Source organism: Topomyia yanbarensis, chromosome 1, assembly GCF_030247195.1.
Source record: "Topomyia yanbarensis strain Yona2022 chromosome 1, ASM3024719v1, whole genome shotgun sequence".
NCBI classification, from domain to species: domain Eukaryota; kingdom Metazoa; phylum Arthropoda; class Insecta; order Diptera; family Culicidae; genus Topomyia; species Topomyia yanbarensis.
Genome location: NC_080670.1, coordinates 111,893,437 through 111,911,606, shown reverse-complemented (window position 1 = coordinate 111,911,606; position 18,170 = coordinate 111,893,437). Strand labels below are relative to the sequence as shown.

The 18,170-nt window shown below is 40.6% G+C and overlaps 1 protein-coding gene across 1 annotated transcript in view; it reads right to left on the bottom strand.

The window, feature by feature from the left end:
* The window catches only part of LOC131675808 (uncharacterized), a 107,534-nt gene extending 90,656 nt beyond the window's left edge, over positions 1 to 16,878 (bottom strand). The window contains exon 1 of the mRNA XM_058954953.1: positions 16,540 to 16,878. Coding sequence (XP_058810936.1) covers positions 16,540 to 16,878 — 339 coding nt within the window. The remainder of the gene's footprint in view (positions 1 to 16,539) is intronic.
* Positions 16,879 to 18,170: the final 1,292 nt, after the last annotated feature.

Sequence of the window (18,170 nt, the reverse complement as noted above, 5' to 3'; positions counted from 1 at the left end):
GCGATCGAGAGCTGGATGAACGGAGTCAAGCTGCAAATAACTCACCACAAATTGTTGGTCAGCAACGTCAAAGCGGTTCAGCGGATTCAGATCGACGTTGGAGGGCACGTGATTGCATCGAACCGTGCACTGTAGCAATTTTGAGTGAAAACCGACAACCGGTTGAGTGCATAGGAAACATGGAGAGGTGAATTTCAATTTGATGTAGATTTTGTGTGGGCACGGATGCTTACGGAATTATTTGCATTGGTTTGGATATGCTTCGTGGTCTAGGTTCGAAGAAGTTTTCGTGGGGTGTGATAGTTGACAGTATCGTCGAAGAGATGAGCCACGACGAGCATACCTGGGAGTGGCTACGAGTATACTCTGCAGAGATGCAGAGGAAGTGACGAATGGACCAACAAAGTAGCGCCCTTGACTAGAAAGTCGCCTTGAAACCACAAATTGGGATTCGAGAGATATTCCGCCGCCGGGGAACTCTCCGTCGGTGTAGATTAGGTCCACCGCTGGGGACTAGTTGAGTAGTACGCGACGTAGAACCGGGTTCGAGTCATCTGGGCACCAGTGAACCGGACATCAGGCTTAATCGGAATCGCCGGATCGACCTCAACACCCTACCGGATAGCTCGTGAGTAGGGTAGATGCACAACCGGGGATCAGACCGAGTATACCGCGTCGAATAGCTATCAGTGGGTCATTGGGGCGCCATTGAACCGGAAGCTACGCTCCACTCCACTTAAGGGACTTTAGCACCTACTGACTGGCCCGTAGAGTAGGCTAGGTCTAGTAGATCGGAACTAAGCAGGAAGCTAATTGGCTCACGGAAACGAACATCGGTATCGGGAGAAATCTACCGCTCGGTATTGGAAGAACCTCTCTCACCTAGGAATTCTCCTTCGGAGTTGGGCAGTTCCAACGTTGGGGACTGGACCGAGTAGTTTACGAACAAGTCGGGAGCTGAACGAGTAAGTGGTGATGAATGGTACGAGAAGAATGTTTCGGTGCTAAATGGCACAAGGGAGCCGAAGGGCTAGGTAAATTAGACATTCTGAAGTTTGCCGCACAGATTGTCTTCGTAGGGGAAGAGCACCAAGTTTCGACCCACAGCTAGCTTTCCGACTGTTATGCAGAAATTGCCAGTCTGTGTGGATGGTGGAGAACACACCACCGCACAGTGGCACCTCTCCATACAAAGTTGTGGCAAAGTTATATGGCCAAAAATTGGGGTTTTAACTAATTTTGGGTCGCTGAATCCATTTCTGCTCTCGGTTTTGAAATTCCAAACTTCTTTTTTCTACTATTTTTATGTTAACCAATTTGAAGGCGTTGGTTGTTAAAGGGTCAATATACACGTTTATAATAGTAGCTATTCACATCGGATAGCAGAAATGGTTGGTAAAACTAGAAAATATCACTATTTTTTAAGTAATATGATGTTGTTTGGGCAATTAATTTGTAAGAATATTTATGAGCTACTCGGCGCCTCCATATGGGTATTTTCAAAAACATAGATATGAACACTTCTGCGCAAAAATGCGCAAGATGAGTCCTATATATCTTGAAACTACACTAAATTTTGAGCCAGATTCATGATAAGTGACCCATGGGAGACCATCTCAAAAATTGTAAGACGTATAAAGATAAATTACTGACATGACATTCTATTTCTCAATTGCTTTTTCTTGATTCAGAGCAAACGTTTTTGATTTCTGCACAAAAGCCTTGCATCTATAGTTTAGTTCATTCATCTTTCCAAAAACTCAAAACTACCTCAATCGACCAAGTAGTTTTTTAGATATCGCCATTTGAAGTTCGAAGGTACAAACAATCCGAATGAATTGAATTGAACAGAAATCCTCGACATCACTTGCTTTAGCGACATGTTAAATTTCATTTTTTGTCCGATTATCTTGAAATTTTGAGATATTTTTATTTAAACCAAGAGAAAAATAAAATAAATATTTGTAAAAGAATTCCAAGACATTGATTTTTGGGGTTTTGTCACTCGTCGTGCCACTGTGCACCGTCGAGGAGTAGTGCTGTAACCCTACTGATAAGTAGTGGAATTAGAGTGGGTGTAATGCACATATAAACCCCCTCCCGAAGTAATGCCGTAAGGTAGTGCTGGGGAGGACTCAGGTTTTTGGGCAAAGGTGGCAGCAGTGGTTTTTGACGAGTCGGGTGGCAACACATACCAGCTCCCTGAGACGTAAGAGTTTAATATTTTTTTTCCTGCAGCTTCAGGGCTTTTCTGGAAGTTTTTGCTGTACTCAAAAACAAAAACAAAAAAACACACACACATTCAGACATTGTACTAATTCGTTAAGCTGAGTCGATTGGTATATGAGACACGGCCAAATCACAAATCTGATTTTTTTTGTCTTTATTTAGGACCCTTTAACTGTTGTTATTCGGGTCCAAAACTTGAATTGAAAATAAGAAAATTTTCTTAACTATACATGAAGATATAATAGCTTATTGAGTTAAAACTATTAGGCTCAGCAATAGCCTAGAAATGTCTCACTCAACATACTAATTTCATAACAAATCCGGTGAAGATAAATTTTCTGTATCTTCAAAATAGAAGATATTTTTGTTCCTTCCATGAGAAACTATCAACGGTTTTTTGCCCACATACAAATAATTTAAGGTTATATCATTTATCATTTTTGTAGCACTTGCTTTTAGTCGTAGAAAATTCAACTTTGGTCGAATATAAATGCAGTAGTAATAATACAATAGTCTAGATAGCAAAAAAATAGTAGATTGTAATATTTTCTAAACTGTTAGGATATGACGAGATAGAAATTCCGCTTTCGAGGCCTGATTATTAGAGTGTTAAAATGATGACTGACATGATCCTATATCACACCTCTTGGTTTAGAACGGAGCATATGAGCATAAGGTGTAATTTTTCTTCCTTCGAACCTCTTGCTCTCGTGTACATATTATGTCTTTGACGCATTTATTACCGCCTTTATTCCAAAAGATATTAAACAGTAGATAAGAGGCCCCATTACTTTGCCGCAGTCCTTTCTGAGTTTCAAAAGAACTTGATAGTGTCCCCGATACTCGGACGTATCACATCACTCGATCCACAGTCGATTTGATCAAATATGTCGGTTTAGCTAGAAACCCATATTCGTGTATTAGATCCCATAGGTGATCTCAATCGATTGTATCATGTGCGGCTTTGAAATCTATAAACAGGTGGCACGTTGTAATCGCAACATTTTTGAAAGACTAGTCGAATCGAGAATATTTCGTTTGTTGTGATGCATGCCCCAGTGAAACCTGCTCTGTATATTCCATTTTTTCTATAAGCGGCGGTGAGCACTTTGGTATTCAGCAATGTGATTGACCAGTTCTTGCAACAATCCATCTCCCTCATTATTTTATACAAAGAGTAAACTGAACGAATTTCTATTCGAAATGTTCAAGCCAGCAATAAGAACTATAACGAATTCATCACCCAAAAAGATAAATAAGCTGTAGGGAAACATATATCTGCAAAAACAAACACGCATGTTTAAAAACTACATCCATTTTCAAAATCTTTCTCGATTTAGCAAAAGCTTTTACTAGACCGGACAAACGACTAATGCTACATATGCATACAATGCTGAAAAATGCTGTCCAAAATGTGATTTTTTGGGAGAAAAATTCTTCATTCAAACATAGAGTGAAGAATTTTTCTCCCAAACATTTACACAAAATCACATTTTAGAAAGCATGTTTCAGCAGGCAGTCTTGGAAGAACATATAATGGAGAATCACTAATTACACTAGTTTACAAGAAAAATGAAGCTTCAAGAAAAAGTATTTTTTAGACTAATTTTGGGTCGCTGAACACGAAAGCAATATTTATTTTTTTGTTCAAAGAAGCGATTTTGTGATTTTCTCAAAAAACTCGTTTTTGAGCACTTTTTGTAGTTTTTAGTCAATATTTCGTGTCAAAATCATTCAATGAATTTAGTCAATATGCAGGTTGAAAGGTGCCGAGATGCCCTTTCCAAAAACATATAATATGTGTTGATCATATGTAAATTTTTTAGTGCTGCAAGATACCCAAGTTTTAAAAAAGTGCATTTTTGATCATTTTTAAAAGTTACTCATTTTTAAATGACTTTTTTACCAAGAAACAATTTTTTTTCGGACCATTTAGAATCTAAGATAACAAATAATATGTTTACGTTAATTTTAAGCCTGATATCACTAACATCGGATGGAAAATATTGATGCTATGGCACATTGAGCGAAATGGAAATTTTATGATTTTAGCGGACCTGCCCTGGTGCGGCGGTTTAAAGGGTGTAGCACAGGTCTCATAAGCCTGTCGTCAAATATTCGAGTCCCTATCGAGAAGGTGTCTCAGTGGGATCGTAGCACTAGCCACGTAATATTCTGTGAGCTGAGAATCTGCTGTGAAGCCTGTTGAAGCAGAAGGCGAAAATTCCTTTAATTCGTAAAATATGTACTCACAACAGACAAAACAAAAGGATATTTCCACATTTTAAAAAGAGCACTTAGTTGTACAATGAAATATCCAAAACCATTAAAATGCCGCATGATGGATGGATGCAAGCTCGAGAAGGCAGTACCCAACACAAACAATAATTATCAAGTATAGAAGATTATTTCAGCCGAAAGTATGATTGTGCGAAAAATAAAAAGTTACAATTTTCACTCAGTGCTTCATACCATCTACATTTTTCATTCGACTTTTGTGACCATTGGATTAAAATTTATGCAAAAAGATTATTTATCTCATTAGGTTCTAAACGAATTTTCTTCTGTCCTTGATTTATTATAAAAAAATTTGCTAGAAATATGCATTTTTTTAAAAAAGGTCGAACCTTAGACTTTTTTTTACTTTGGTCGATTGTAATCATAATAAATGTACATCTCTCGACAAACATGCGATTACGGTTTAAAAGCCAACTGTCAAAATTCTCTTTGAAAGGAAATTCCGGACAAACCGTTACTGGCTAAACGTAGTTCATAGCAGTTCATGCAAGAGGAAACTTTTTTCTTTTGTTTACTATAAACATCTGTGATTGGCGGGTAACAGTTTGTCTGAAATTTCCTTTCAAAGAGAATTTTGACAGTTGGCTTTTAAGCCGTAATCATATGTTTGTCGAGATTTGATCTACGCATATTATACATTTTCGGAAAGGGCACATCAATACCTTTCGAACTGTTTCGATCGGATCCGATTTGAACAAGATATTGACAAATAACTAAAATAGTGCCCAAAAACACCTTTTTCAAAGAAATCTTGAGAATGCTTCTTAGAAAAAAATGGACTTAGTTTTCCTATTCAGCGATCCAAAATTAACTGAGGAAACACCTTTCTTCTTAGCTTATCGCGATTACCTTAAAATTGTTAAAATCTGTCAGATTAGATTCTGAAAATATGAAAAAATTATTTATCTGTAATAAAACACTTTTAATCCACCTAACAGTGTGATGAGACATTTCTTATAGCTCTTATCACTCTCTTCGGATATTATATCGTTTGAGAACATTTAGAACTTGATGCTTCGCGATGTTTTTGATAACACATACTACATGGGATAGTGGCAGGACTCAGAGAATCGCTCAAATCAGCATAGGACAAGATCAGTGCTAGAAATCTCAAACCAAATCAATGGGGAAGCGAAAAAATGGCCCATAAAATAGACACACCAACGAATTTTTTTTATCTTAAATACGTTTATTTAGGCCCAAATGCTTTAGCTTAACGAGGCCGATAATTCATTTTTTTTAATTACATGTCACATGTTAGTGGGGGAAAGGAAAGCCGTATTTAGGGGCGGCTTGCTCCCCTCTTATGTAAGTAAAGGAAAAAGGTAGGAAGTGGGATACATATTGTGTAATTGACATCGTCGTTTGCTGATTGATCATTGTGGCGGATATGCACACTTTGTTGTAGTGTTGTAGTTTCCAGCCTGTAATCGCAGGGGCGAGGAGAGGGTCGATATTTCGGATAATTATTGGCACTCTGATACTGTCATGATGTTCTCTATATCATCTGCATGTGAGGTATGTCATGATGTTCTGGGTAGACGGTTATCAAGAAGGGTATGCACCGAAGACTCGTGAAGCAATGCCATATTGTAGATACAGGGATAGGTTGGTGAGATTCTACTGTGAATGAGAGAGGGGAAAATGTATTAAACTTGGACATCAATGGTTTTCAAAAAGATATAGATAAGAAAAATATAGGGGTGGTCACGGCTTGCCAGGACGTCCCGGACTGGCACATAGGGTGATCTACCTCGGGCCCGAAGGGAATCTATTAGTTGGGACCTGGCAACACAGTACTCTGCGCACAGCCAAACAACATGCTCGATGTCGTGGTAGCCGTTCTCACAAACACAATGATTACTTTCAGCAAACCCTATACGACGGAGATGCGCGTCAAACGAGTAATGGTTGGACATGATCCTTGACATCGTACGAATAAAGTCCTGGTTCACATCGAACCCCTTAAACCAAGCATTCGTTGATACCTTCGGGATAATGGAATGTAGCCACCGTCCCAGATGCCCATTGAGCATGAGGTTTGCCAACTATCGAGCGTCCTCTGACGAGAGATACTGAAAAATTCGTTGAAGCAAATTGGTCTTTCGTAAGTGTCGCCTTCTAATGCGCCCACCTTGGCTAAAGAGTCCGCCTTCTCATTGCCCGCAATAGAACAATGTGACGGGACCCAAACCAAGGTAATCTGGTAAGATTTTTCAGATAAAGCACTCAGATATTCCCGTATTTTCCCCAGGAAATACGGTGAGTGCTTTCCAGGCTTCGCCGCACGGATGGCCTCAATGGAGCTGAGACTATCCGAAACGATGAAGTAATGGTCTGAGGGCAGGGTGTCAATGATCCCGAGAGTATACTGAATGGCAGCTAATTCTGCGACGTAAATTGAAGCAGGATCATTGAGTTTGAATGAGGCAGCAAGATTTTCGTTGAAGATATCGAAGCCTCTGGACCCGTTGAGAATTGATCCGTCAGTGTAGAACATTTTGGCGCAGTCGACTTGATGGTATTTGTTATAGAAAATATTTGGGACCACTTGTGGGCGAATATGATTCGGAATTCCACAAATCTCTTCCTTCATGGATGTATCGAAAAATACAGTGTGATCAGAAGTATCTAAGAGATGAGCACGGTTGACGTTATACGTAGATGAATTGATGTTCTGTGCCATGTAATCGAAGTACAAGGACATGAATCGGGTCTGAGAATTAAGCTCGACAAGCCTTTCGCAATTTGCAATCACCAATGGGTTCAGAATATCGCATCGAATGAGTAATCGATATGAGAGGTCCCAAAATCGATTTTTCAAAGAAGAACGCCCGCCAGCACTTCGAGACTCATCGTATGGGTCGAGTGCATGCAACCCAAGGCAATACGCAAGCAACGATACTGGATTCGCTCCAGTTTGACGAAATGTATGTTCGCAGCGGAGCGAAAGCAGAAACATCCGTACTCCAACACTGATAATATCGTTGTTTGGTACAGCCTGATTAGGTCTCCTGGATGGACACCCCACCATGTTCCAGTTATTGTACGGAAAAAGTTGATCCTTTGTTGGCACTTCTGTTTCAGATACCTAATGTGACATCCCCAGGTACCTTTAGAGTCGAACCATACCCCGAGATATTTGAATGTTGAAGCCTGAGCAATAGTTTGATCCATTAATTGAAGCTGTAGTTGCGCTGGTTCACGCTTTCTAGAAAATACGACTAGCTCAGTTTTCTCCGTGGAGAACTCGATACCCAGCTGGAGAGCCCAAGCAGACAAATTGTCCAAGGTATCTTGCAGTGGTCCTTGCAAGTCGACGGCTTTAGGACCTGTAATAGAGACCACACCGTCATCTGCAAGCTGCCTTAGCGTGCAGGAATTGACAAGACATTCGTCAATGTCATTCACGTAAAAATTGTAGAGGAGAGGGCTTAGACATGAGCCCTGGGGAAGGCCCATGTAGCTAAATCGTGATGTCGATAAATCGCCATGCGAGAAATGCATTTGTTTTTCAGACAACAGGTTTAGCAAAAAGTTATTTAAAATTGGCGAAAGACCATGCTGGTGCAACTTCTCATAAAGAATGTTGATCGAAACTGAATCGAAAGCCCCCTTAATATCCAAGAATACTGATGCCATCTGCTCTTTGTTAGCATATGCCATTTGAATTTCTGTTGAGAGCAACGCAAGGCAATCGTTCGTCCCTTTGCCTTTGCGGAAGCCAAATTGTGTATCTGACAGTAAGCCATTTGTTTCGACCCAATTATCGAGGCGAAACAAGATCATTTTTTCGAATAACTTCCCGATACAGGACAGCATTGCAATCGGACGATACGAATTGTGGTCGGAGGCTGGTTTTCCTGGTTTTTGGATGGCGATGACCCTCACCTGTCTCCAGTCATGTGGGACAATGTTACCCCCAAGAAACCTATTAAATAAATTCAACAAGCGTCTTTTGGCAGAGTTTGGCAGATTCTTCAGCAAGTTGAATTTGATTCTATCTGGCCCCGGGGCTTTATTGTTACATGATAAGAGAGCAAGTGAGAACTCCACCATCGTAAACGGTGTTTCGTTCGCGGTATTGTAAGGCGACGCGGCGCGGTAGATTTTCTGTGCCGGGGCGGAATCCGGACAAACTTTCTTGGCGAAATCGAATATCCAACGGTTTGAATATTCCACGCTCTCGTTAGTACTGTTTCGGTTTCGCATACGTCGGGCCGTGCCCCAAAGAGTGCTCATCGATGTTTCTCTTGTTAACCCGTCGACAAACCGGCGCCAGTAACTGCGTTTCTTAGCTTTCATTAAATTTTTCATTCGCTTTTCTAATATCGCGTACACTCGATAACTAGCAACTAACCCGTCGTTCCGGAAGGTTTTATACGCGACAGCTTTCTCCGCGTACACGTTTGAGCACTCTTTGTCCCACCACGGGTTGGGAGAACGTTTTTGGGTGTTCACGTCGGGTACTCGTTTCGTCTGAGTTTGAATCGCGCTATCGAGAATCGAGTTGGACAAAAACTTATATTCTTCCTCCGGGGGAAGTACCTGTGTTGAATCGATAGTTTTGGATATCGCAGCAGCGTAGCTCTTCCAATCAATGTTTCGTGTGAGGTCATAGGGAACATTGATTGGTGCCGATGGTCTTGAACCAGTGGTGATTGCAATTACAATTGGTAAGTGGTCACTACCGTGGGAATCAGATATTACCTTCCACTTGCAATCTAACCGTGGTGATGTCGAGCATAAAGATATGTCCAGTGCACTTGCTTGCGCAGGTGGTCTAGGGATCCGTGTCATTTCCCCTGTGTTCAGAATTGTCATATTGAAGTTGTCACAAAGGTCTTGAATTGTCGAAGATCGATTATCGTCGTATAGACAGCCCCACCCCGTACCGTGAGAGTTAAAGTCTCCAAGAAGCAGGAGGGGCGAGGGAAGGTGTTCAATCACGTTGGAGAATCTTCGATATCCCATCATGGCCCTAGGAGGAATGTAAATAGAAGCAATGCAAAGATCTTTGCCTTTGATTGTTGTTTGACAAGCGACAACTTCAATGCCTGGCGTCGAAGGGAGGTTGATTCGATTGAGGGAGTAGCACTTTTTGATCCCTAAAAGTACCCCCCCCATATGAGTCTTCTCGATCCAAGCGGATAATGTTAAAATCGTGGAAGTTGAGGTTTATATTAGAAGTTAGCCATGTTTCACATAGGGAAAATGCATCACAATGATTGTAATTTAGCAAGTGTTTTAATGAATCGATTTTGGGGATAATACTTCTGCAGTTCCACTGTAAAACAGTGATCAGATCCCTGATTCCGTCTAATAAGTTAGCCATCGAAGGATACGATCGCTGTAAGGAGGGGCCATTGTTCAGTCAACTGTTTTAAAAATGTTCTTACTGTTGGTAGAATAGCAACCAGCAAGCTTTTCATAGGATCGGTAATGTTGAAAGCTGTGAATATCCAGTCCACAATGTCAGAAAATTTAAGGAATCCCGTTTTAGGGTGAGTTTCTGACTGTAAAATTGGAGCACTTGGGATTTTTGGTGCCCCGGGGAGTGCTGGGAACTCCTGGTTGTATCTCAATTTCCCAAAACCAGGAGGTATTATCTTCGGATTTGTACCAGCACTTCCAGTTGATGAATTATTTTTATTTTGTACCTTTGTTTGGGACAACCTAGGACCCTTACGAGGAAGTTCAGGTGAGTTTTGATTAGGTCTTTTCCTAGAGTTTCCAAGCGGAGCCAAAGAATGCCCCTCGCAAGGGTCGTTAGAGGCGTTATCGTCAGTTGGCAAGAGAGCGAATGGGTTTTCGGAGATAAGTGGAACAGCTCTTTTAAGCATTTCTGCGTAAGAGCGTCTGGAGCGATCTTTGGCGGATCGCTTCAGTTTATCCGCGCGAAGTTTGTACGTTGGGCATGTCAAAAGTGCATGCGGATTCTCCCCACAGTAAACACACTTCTCAGCGGGCCTACTACAAGTATCATCCGCATGGCGTTCCCCACATTTACCGCACCGTTGCTTGTTGCTACAGTAGGTGGCCGTGTGACCTAGCTGCTTGCAATTGGAACAATTCATGACCCGCGGTACAAACAGGCGTACAGGTAGACGAGCTCCTCCTACTTCAACGTAGCTCGGAAGTGCAGATCCGGCGAAGGTTACGCGAAACGAGTCTGATGGATAGTAATTACCATCTTCTATGGACTTTGTGTGCAATTGCTTGCACTCCAAAATCTTAACTGATTGAAGGTTAGGGTCCTTAAAGCGGCCAGCCCCATCATTCATCAGATCATCGACAGTTAGACCCGCATCACTTACCACACCCTCGATCTCCACATCACGAGAAGGGATGTAGACGCGATACTCCAGCGTAAAGAGGCTATTGCTAACGATATCATTGGCCTGTTTCAAGTCAGTAACGACTACGCGCAGTTTATCTGACTGAACCTTTTTAATCTCGGTTACGGCCGAGTAACGTTTTGTCAGCTCCCGTGCAACAGTTATGCTGTTTAACGGTTTAGCCGAAAGTATACCATCCAAGGACCAACGGATCCATCCTGGTAAACCTTGACTCGGTGGGGGGGGGGCTGTGAGACATTGGGGGGAAGTGGATCGACCTTAACATTATCTGTCTCAGTATCAGATGTATGTTCTTCTTCCCCATAATATTCGTCTTCGGAGGGTGATCCTTCTGTTTGTTCCATTTTGTTGCGGGAGCAACACGCTCGACCGCACTGTTTAACTTAAATCAAAATAAAAAATCAAAAGCAATAAAAAGAAAAGAAAAATCGATAAGAAAAGTAAAAAACAAAACACTTCACCAGTTGGTTCCTGACGAGCTGGTAGGTGAATTGATCCTTCGTTTGTTTTATCCGTCACCCGCGTGACCTTCACACAATAGAGCTGATATAGCTCGTCTAAACAAAGCCGTCTTTCAGGCAAGAAAACTGTTTAGTAACTTCACTGCACCGATATCGCAGGTAATAATTATCACTCGCGGGGCTGTTTATTACTAATGCTTTACTGCAGCCTCTGCCACAGCAAGCACCTTCGTACTATCGAAAAAACTAAACCACACCGGAGAGAACAAAAAGCACTTGTTTCCCGGTACAAAGTTGGGTTACGAATGACACCAACGAATTATTGTTAATGCTCTGTTAATAAAAGTCAGTTGTGCGTATTCCCTCCGACCGGTTGTTTGTCAGCTGAGCTGCTTTCGCTTTTTCGTGGAAAATAGTCGCGCGATCGATTTCCATATCGTATTTTGCTGCCATTCGCTTTTATCAGTTATAGTGCACTGTTTTCGGATCGTACATTTTACATCGCTGGTGATATTATAGATAAAAAGCCGATTTTTCACCCGATTAAACGAACTATCCGTTTGTTCTATCTTTCGGTGCTACCGCTTCTATACAGTGGAAAACAAAAGAACGTTATTCTTCATCATACCAGCTGTATCGAACAAGAGAAAGTCGTGCTGATTGAAGATGTTTTGCTGCGAATGTGCCTTGCCTATCATGCCTGGAGGGGTAACCATTTCTTGTGATGGATTTTGTCAGGATAATTATCATGCAGAATGTGCTGTGCTGTCTACTGCAGAGGTCACCTGCTGCAACAGGTACAAGAATATCTGGTGGATGTGTACCCCGTGTACGACGATCATGGACGGCGTTCGCAAGATGCAGGCTTTTCGAGATAAACGCGAGGCGATCACCGATGCTACTTCATTTACCCCTGCTCATGCGGCTACTGTTGCTGTCGATGTGAATACTGAGTGAATCAATTACCGAAATGGCTGTATCTCGTTTTTCTTTGGCGGAAACAAGTTCATCTCTAGCTCAATCAATCCCGCAAATATCGTCCACTCGATTGAAACAAGGGTGTAGGGTTGCTGGTTCTTTGGAGTCAAGTAATTCTACAAATCTTTGTTGGCTATTCTTTACGCGTGTCAAGAACACAGTGAGTGAGAAAGATATTGCTACTCTGGTCGCAGAATCACTCGGAACTAATGCTGCAATTGTGAAGAAGCTCGTACCTGAATGGAAGGACGAGTCATTAATGCCGTTCATTTCATTCAAAGTAGGAATTGACGCAAGGCTAAGAAAAATAGCACTATCTCCATCAACATGGCCATTAGGACTCTGTTTCCGACAATTTCACGAAAAGTTTGACATTTGGGAGCCCCCACAGCGTTGAATTTGTAATTAAATTTTGTTTGGAATACTGTATTGTTACCTTTGCTTGTTGCTCGATAGTCTGTGTTGTTATATATTGTTACTGTACATGTTAAATAATTTTAAGTAACAGTCTGTATGGCAGAATTAGCCAAAGACGAAGGAATAAATAAATAATATATCTAAATTGTGGTGGGAAAACTGAATTTTCCTAAAGGGGTTATATATTGTACTGAGCCAAAAAAATCGAATTTTTTTTTTTTTTGAATCGATTTGAAGTTTATACTTTACTCAAATTTCCAACGCGGCTGAGAACTAAGAAATCAACGCTTTTTCTTGAAAAGGGCGATACTAGTAGTGACACCATTCAAATAAAATCAACAGTGAATATTTCCAGTCTTGGTTTTATTTCCCATTTAAGAACTATTGTGTTTTTCACAACTTAGATTGCATGATGCAGTGATCGAAATCCAAAACTTCATGAAGCATTTGAAATTATTAAAATAAAATTTGTGTTTGCTATTGAAATTGACAAAATGATAGTATCGCCCCTTTGGCGATTGTTTACTTTTTCGGTCCCACCTATCAGCATTAAAGTATCGCCCTTACGTTTTTTTACAATACCAATTTTACAATTGGTGGGGGTTTGGTAAAAATCGATCTTACTGCCCAAACGGCATAATTCCGAAACCGTAATTTTTGAAGTTTTAAAATTATGCAGAATTAATTTTTCAGAAAATAGTAACAGAGTTCGTGTCTTTAGCGAATTTGTTGAGACTTTATTGTAGTCATGAATATTAACCTGAGAAAATTCACCATAAATACTTCTTGGACGATATACCGTCAAAATTATTTTGTCAAATGATGCGCTGTTTAACGTTTGTAAAACTCATTGAAGATACTAAACCTCCGAAATTGGCGGTTTCAAAATGATGCTATCTTGACCTTAAATTACTGTTTTTAAACATTTGACTTATACATATAATTGGTCATACAACAAAAATCAAATGCTCATCAAAATCGATCAGAACCTTTTTCATAAATTTCTCTCTACATTTGGAAGGTGTTATCCTCGTTATTAATCATATTACGTTTTCGTCTCAACTCGACGCATTCCCAAAATAAAACCCTGTTTTAATCCACCTAGTGGTGCACATACATACAATGGATCGACAGCCACGATCTTGAGATACTATGTGATACTGAAACATCGCTTGAAACCAGCGGCGGATCATGGAGAAAGATCCGGGAGGTCCAGGTCCTGCCGAAAAATTTTCAACTAAGAAATTTTAAACTAGTTTTAATTTTAAAGTAGCAACCCCTCACTGCATACTCCCTCCGGGCCGGTATGATTGACGATTTTTAGAGTGATTGCATAACCTTTCTATATGAGAAAGGCAAAAATGTACCAAAGTCCAAAAAAGTCAATTTTTGTCAAACATCTCAATGTTTCATGCATTTTAAAGTCATTTGGCATCAAAAATACAAATTTGATTTTGAAAATTTTTCATTTCAGTTTATATGGGAATTTGCTGTGTGATTGCACTCTTCAACTCGTAGCTCCGGAACCGGAAGTCCAATCAATAAAAAATTCAATAGCAGCCGATGGAAAGGTTGTACCTTTCATTTGAGATTAACTTTGTGCAAATCGGTCCAGCCATCTCTGAGAAACAGAGGTCACATTTTTTCCACATTCACACATACACACACATACATACACACAGACATTTTCCGATCTCGACGAACTCAGTCGATTGGCATATGACACTCGGCCCTCCGGGTCGGGATTAGATTGACGAATTTTAGAGTGAATGAGAAAGGCAAAAACATTTTTAGCCAATGTTGAAAGTTATGCATTTTTTTGGTGAGCAGTTCTATGTTTCATAGATATTAAATCAATTTTAACTTCATTTCCTTTTAAATAAAGACCCTTATTACAGTACATCTCTACAAAAACGAGATCAATTTGAAAATAAATCTGAGGATTATGATTGATTACAGAACTCTGGAATTTTCTATTGGAATGTTTTCAGGCAGGAATTTGATATTGATGCAATTAGACAGCTGTGAAATCAAGACCAATAGATCAGTTACATATCAGGAACCATTCCGACAATTTATCAAAAGTCCTCATGATCTGCATCAATAAATTTTCAACTTCAATCATTTTTTTTTTTGGGTGTGGTGTTGGGGGGTGTGGGGGGGGGGGGGGGGGTTGTATTGTGTTAAACCCCAAAACCTTCTCTTGGCTACGCCGTTGCTCGGAATTATTTATTTCGCTTTTCATTTTTCGATATGTTTCAGATCGAATTGCAGTCAGAAGGTTCGCACAAATGAACATTTTTGTACTGATAAGTTAACAAGTTCCGTCCAGACAACTTGGAAGTGTTCGGTGATTATTTCTAGCGGTTGTAGATAGTAAAATGAAATACAAAATTCGTTTTATCGAAATAATGTTTAGCTTATTTCAATGGATTATTACTATATTGAACAATAAATAGGCGACAAAGAGTAATCAACAAATAACAAGCCATAACTTTTAAAGTATTCAAAATAGATATTTAAAGTCTTTAGTAAAGTTATTCGCAAAAGTAAGAGCTACAAATTTGCTGAAGGCATCATTTCGATATAATCACATCCGAAAAAATTTGGGAAAATATCTCACTCATTGGGGGATTAATCAGCAAAAGCACAATACCAAAAGAAAGGGCATATTACCTCCATTAAATTCTCTAAAGATACTATTGACCTAAAATAAGCCGTTTTGGCGTTAATAATAGATTACATGTTTTTGGTCATATTTCTGGCAATGGGAAATGATAAAAATCTTTCGTCCGCATTTAATGTTAAATATCTCTTATGATAATAGTCCGATTTCAATAATCTATAGCTTGTTCGAAAGGTATTCGTTAAAGCTGTCTAAAAACATATAAATTGTTAATCTTGTAGCCAGCCCTGGTCGATCCCTAGCAAGCGTGCAGTTTATGCGCCACTTCCCGTAGGAAGACTGCACGCCAAGATTTGTTTGCCCGGATGAGACTCTTCTTAGGGCGAGTCCCTGAAGAAAATTCACCTAAAGAAATTATTCAGGATCGAACCAGACAGGCTTATCAAAAGTTAGCCTCCAAAAGACGGGTAGACGACCCTATTATCAGCAGCAGTAATCATCAGAAAACCTAATCACCCTCAAATAATTCGCGGTAAGAAACTCCCCATACCTAACTTATCATCACTGGAACTGCAGCCACTCATCAACAGGTGGCACAACACGTTGAAAGCGAAGCTTTCACCACTCATCAAATTCCGCCAAGCGGAAGACAGTGAAACGAAACGAAAACTACACCGAACGAAGTGACGTAACCATACTGGAACGGGACTAAATCCTGCGGGAGTACTACAAACATTTGATTACTTTACACTAAACAACATTTATTCTACGGTAATGAACGGAGGATTTATATTTCAATTTCATGTTTGTATTTGCTAGCTTTTAACTTTCTAGGCCTATCTTCTGACTGTGTGCGTGTACTCTCTCCCTACTAGTGCTCATTGACCATACGTGTGCTTTTCTCCTTCAAATTTTGTGACGTCACCTCACGGCTCCAGCGTATCAACGGCAAGCTTTGCACCCGGGTGGCTAATTAATCAAAAGGGTTGTGTGTGGCGTTCTTAAATGGCGAAACTAGGCCGACACACAACCTACTTCATGGACGCGTCCCTAACTATCGCCGTCCATGGACGACTTCTAAAGCGTTTTGCGCTCTGGCGGCTTAAATCACTGTGGCGTCCTCCCCGGACGCCACCCTTCACAGTTAATTAGCAAGAACGATACGACTCACCAGTTCTGCTGCTGTTGGTTTCTGCTGCTGTCGATCGTTCTGCTGCGATGACGGGCGATGATGGGCGATCACATCGATCGGCCGCGCTGGTTTCTGACCAGCGGTTGTTGTTGCTGCTGATGCTTTAATCGGCCGGAAAAGTTGCGATGGTTTTCCGGTGGCTGAAGGAAACGGTTTGTCGATGGACCGTTCTTCCTTCCGGCGGCGTATCGGTGTCGGGTTCAACTTCGTCCTGCGCTTGGACCTGCGCGCGTGTGATTTTGTCCTCTCTCCTTCCTCTCGTTCGTAGAATCTGTGCGAAATGAAAAGTGCCGTGTGGCTATTGCACATCGGGGTCATTAGCACATGTGGGGGTCAATGGCACGAAACTTTGAGCACATTTACCTTTCTGCTATTTCTTCTGCACACACTTTCCTACGCACGCAATATCTACTCAATTGCAACTTGACCTGAGCTATTTGGACGGGAGAGCAAAGAATTAGACAAATTCACAGTACTATCACGTCACATTAATTACTTTGGACAAACTAAAACCGGACAAATCACGCGAGCTTCCAAAACGTTTGGCGGACTGGGACGAAATGGACTAGCAGCGTTAATCCTCAGATTAGGGAAGGTAATTTCGTACGTACTTACAGGAAGCGCGTATTTTCCCGCAAATTTCTTCGGACAAGTTCGGAAATCAACGACCCTACTAGCTGTTTTATTCTGTCAGCTAACCTTTGGCTCTATCTGTCCCTTTCCATCATGCATTCCAAGCGAAGGATCGTCATGGTTTTCGTCTTCAGGAGAATCTCAACAGGCAATTTAATTTCTTCCCCTCGCGGAGAGGAGTATTTGCTAGGGTGTTGCGCAAGAGTCGATCAACGGTAGGTTGTCTAACTCTTGGCGCAAACAAATCAGACTGGTTCTACAAAATTTGAAAAATATTGCTGAATATGACATGACCGCTACATAACACCAGGCTTGTTTTACGAAAATTTGGTATTAGGATTAATACCAAATTTTCGTAAGGGACAATTTTACGAAAATAACTAAGACTAACAATAGAAAAACTACAACTACTATTTACAAAATGTTATGTACAACTAATCCTAGGTTCGCCTTGAATACAGAAATTTATGGATTTGACATTTCCCCTGCTGCGCTCCGGTAGTTCAGATATATAACACTCAAATACTGCAACAAGTCCCAAAATACTGGCCTTGATACCAAAATATTGAAATTTTAGATCAAGCCGAAACCCCAACACTACAACATACATTGAGTTTCTTACGACTCTCAATGCAACATAATTCCCAATATAACTTCATGAATACTACAAGAAACAGGCTTATTGAGTTCCAGAACTACTCCAATCCTTACGTTGGAAATGTATCCCTTCACTCAATTTACCGCACTGTTTTGTCTTTTGAAAGCACCTCAGAGCTCTTCCCTGAATAAACACTTTCTACTAGACAAAACGCAGAACTGAACTTCTTAATTTCCTTTGCAGTGACTCGAACGCCGAAATAGTTCAGCTAGTGAGAAATCTGTACATAATTCTCCCGAAAATCTCCCCCGAAATATCTCCCTAAACAATCATTTTGGTTATGTATTAACGCAGGATGTATTCCAACAATACGAACACA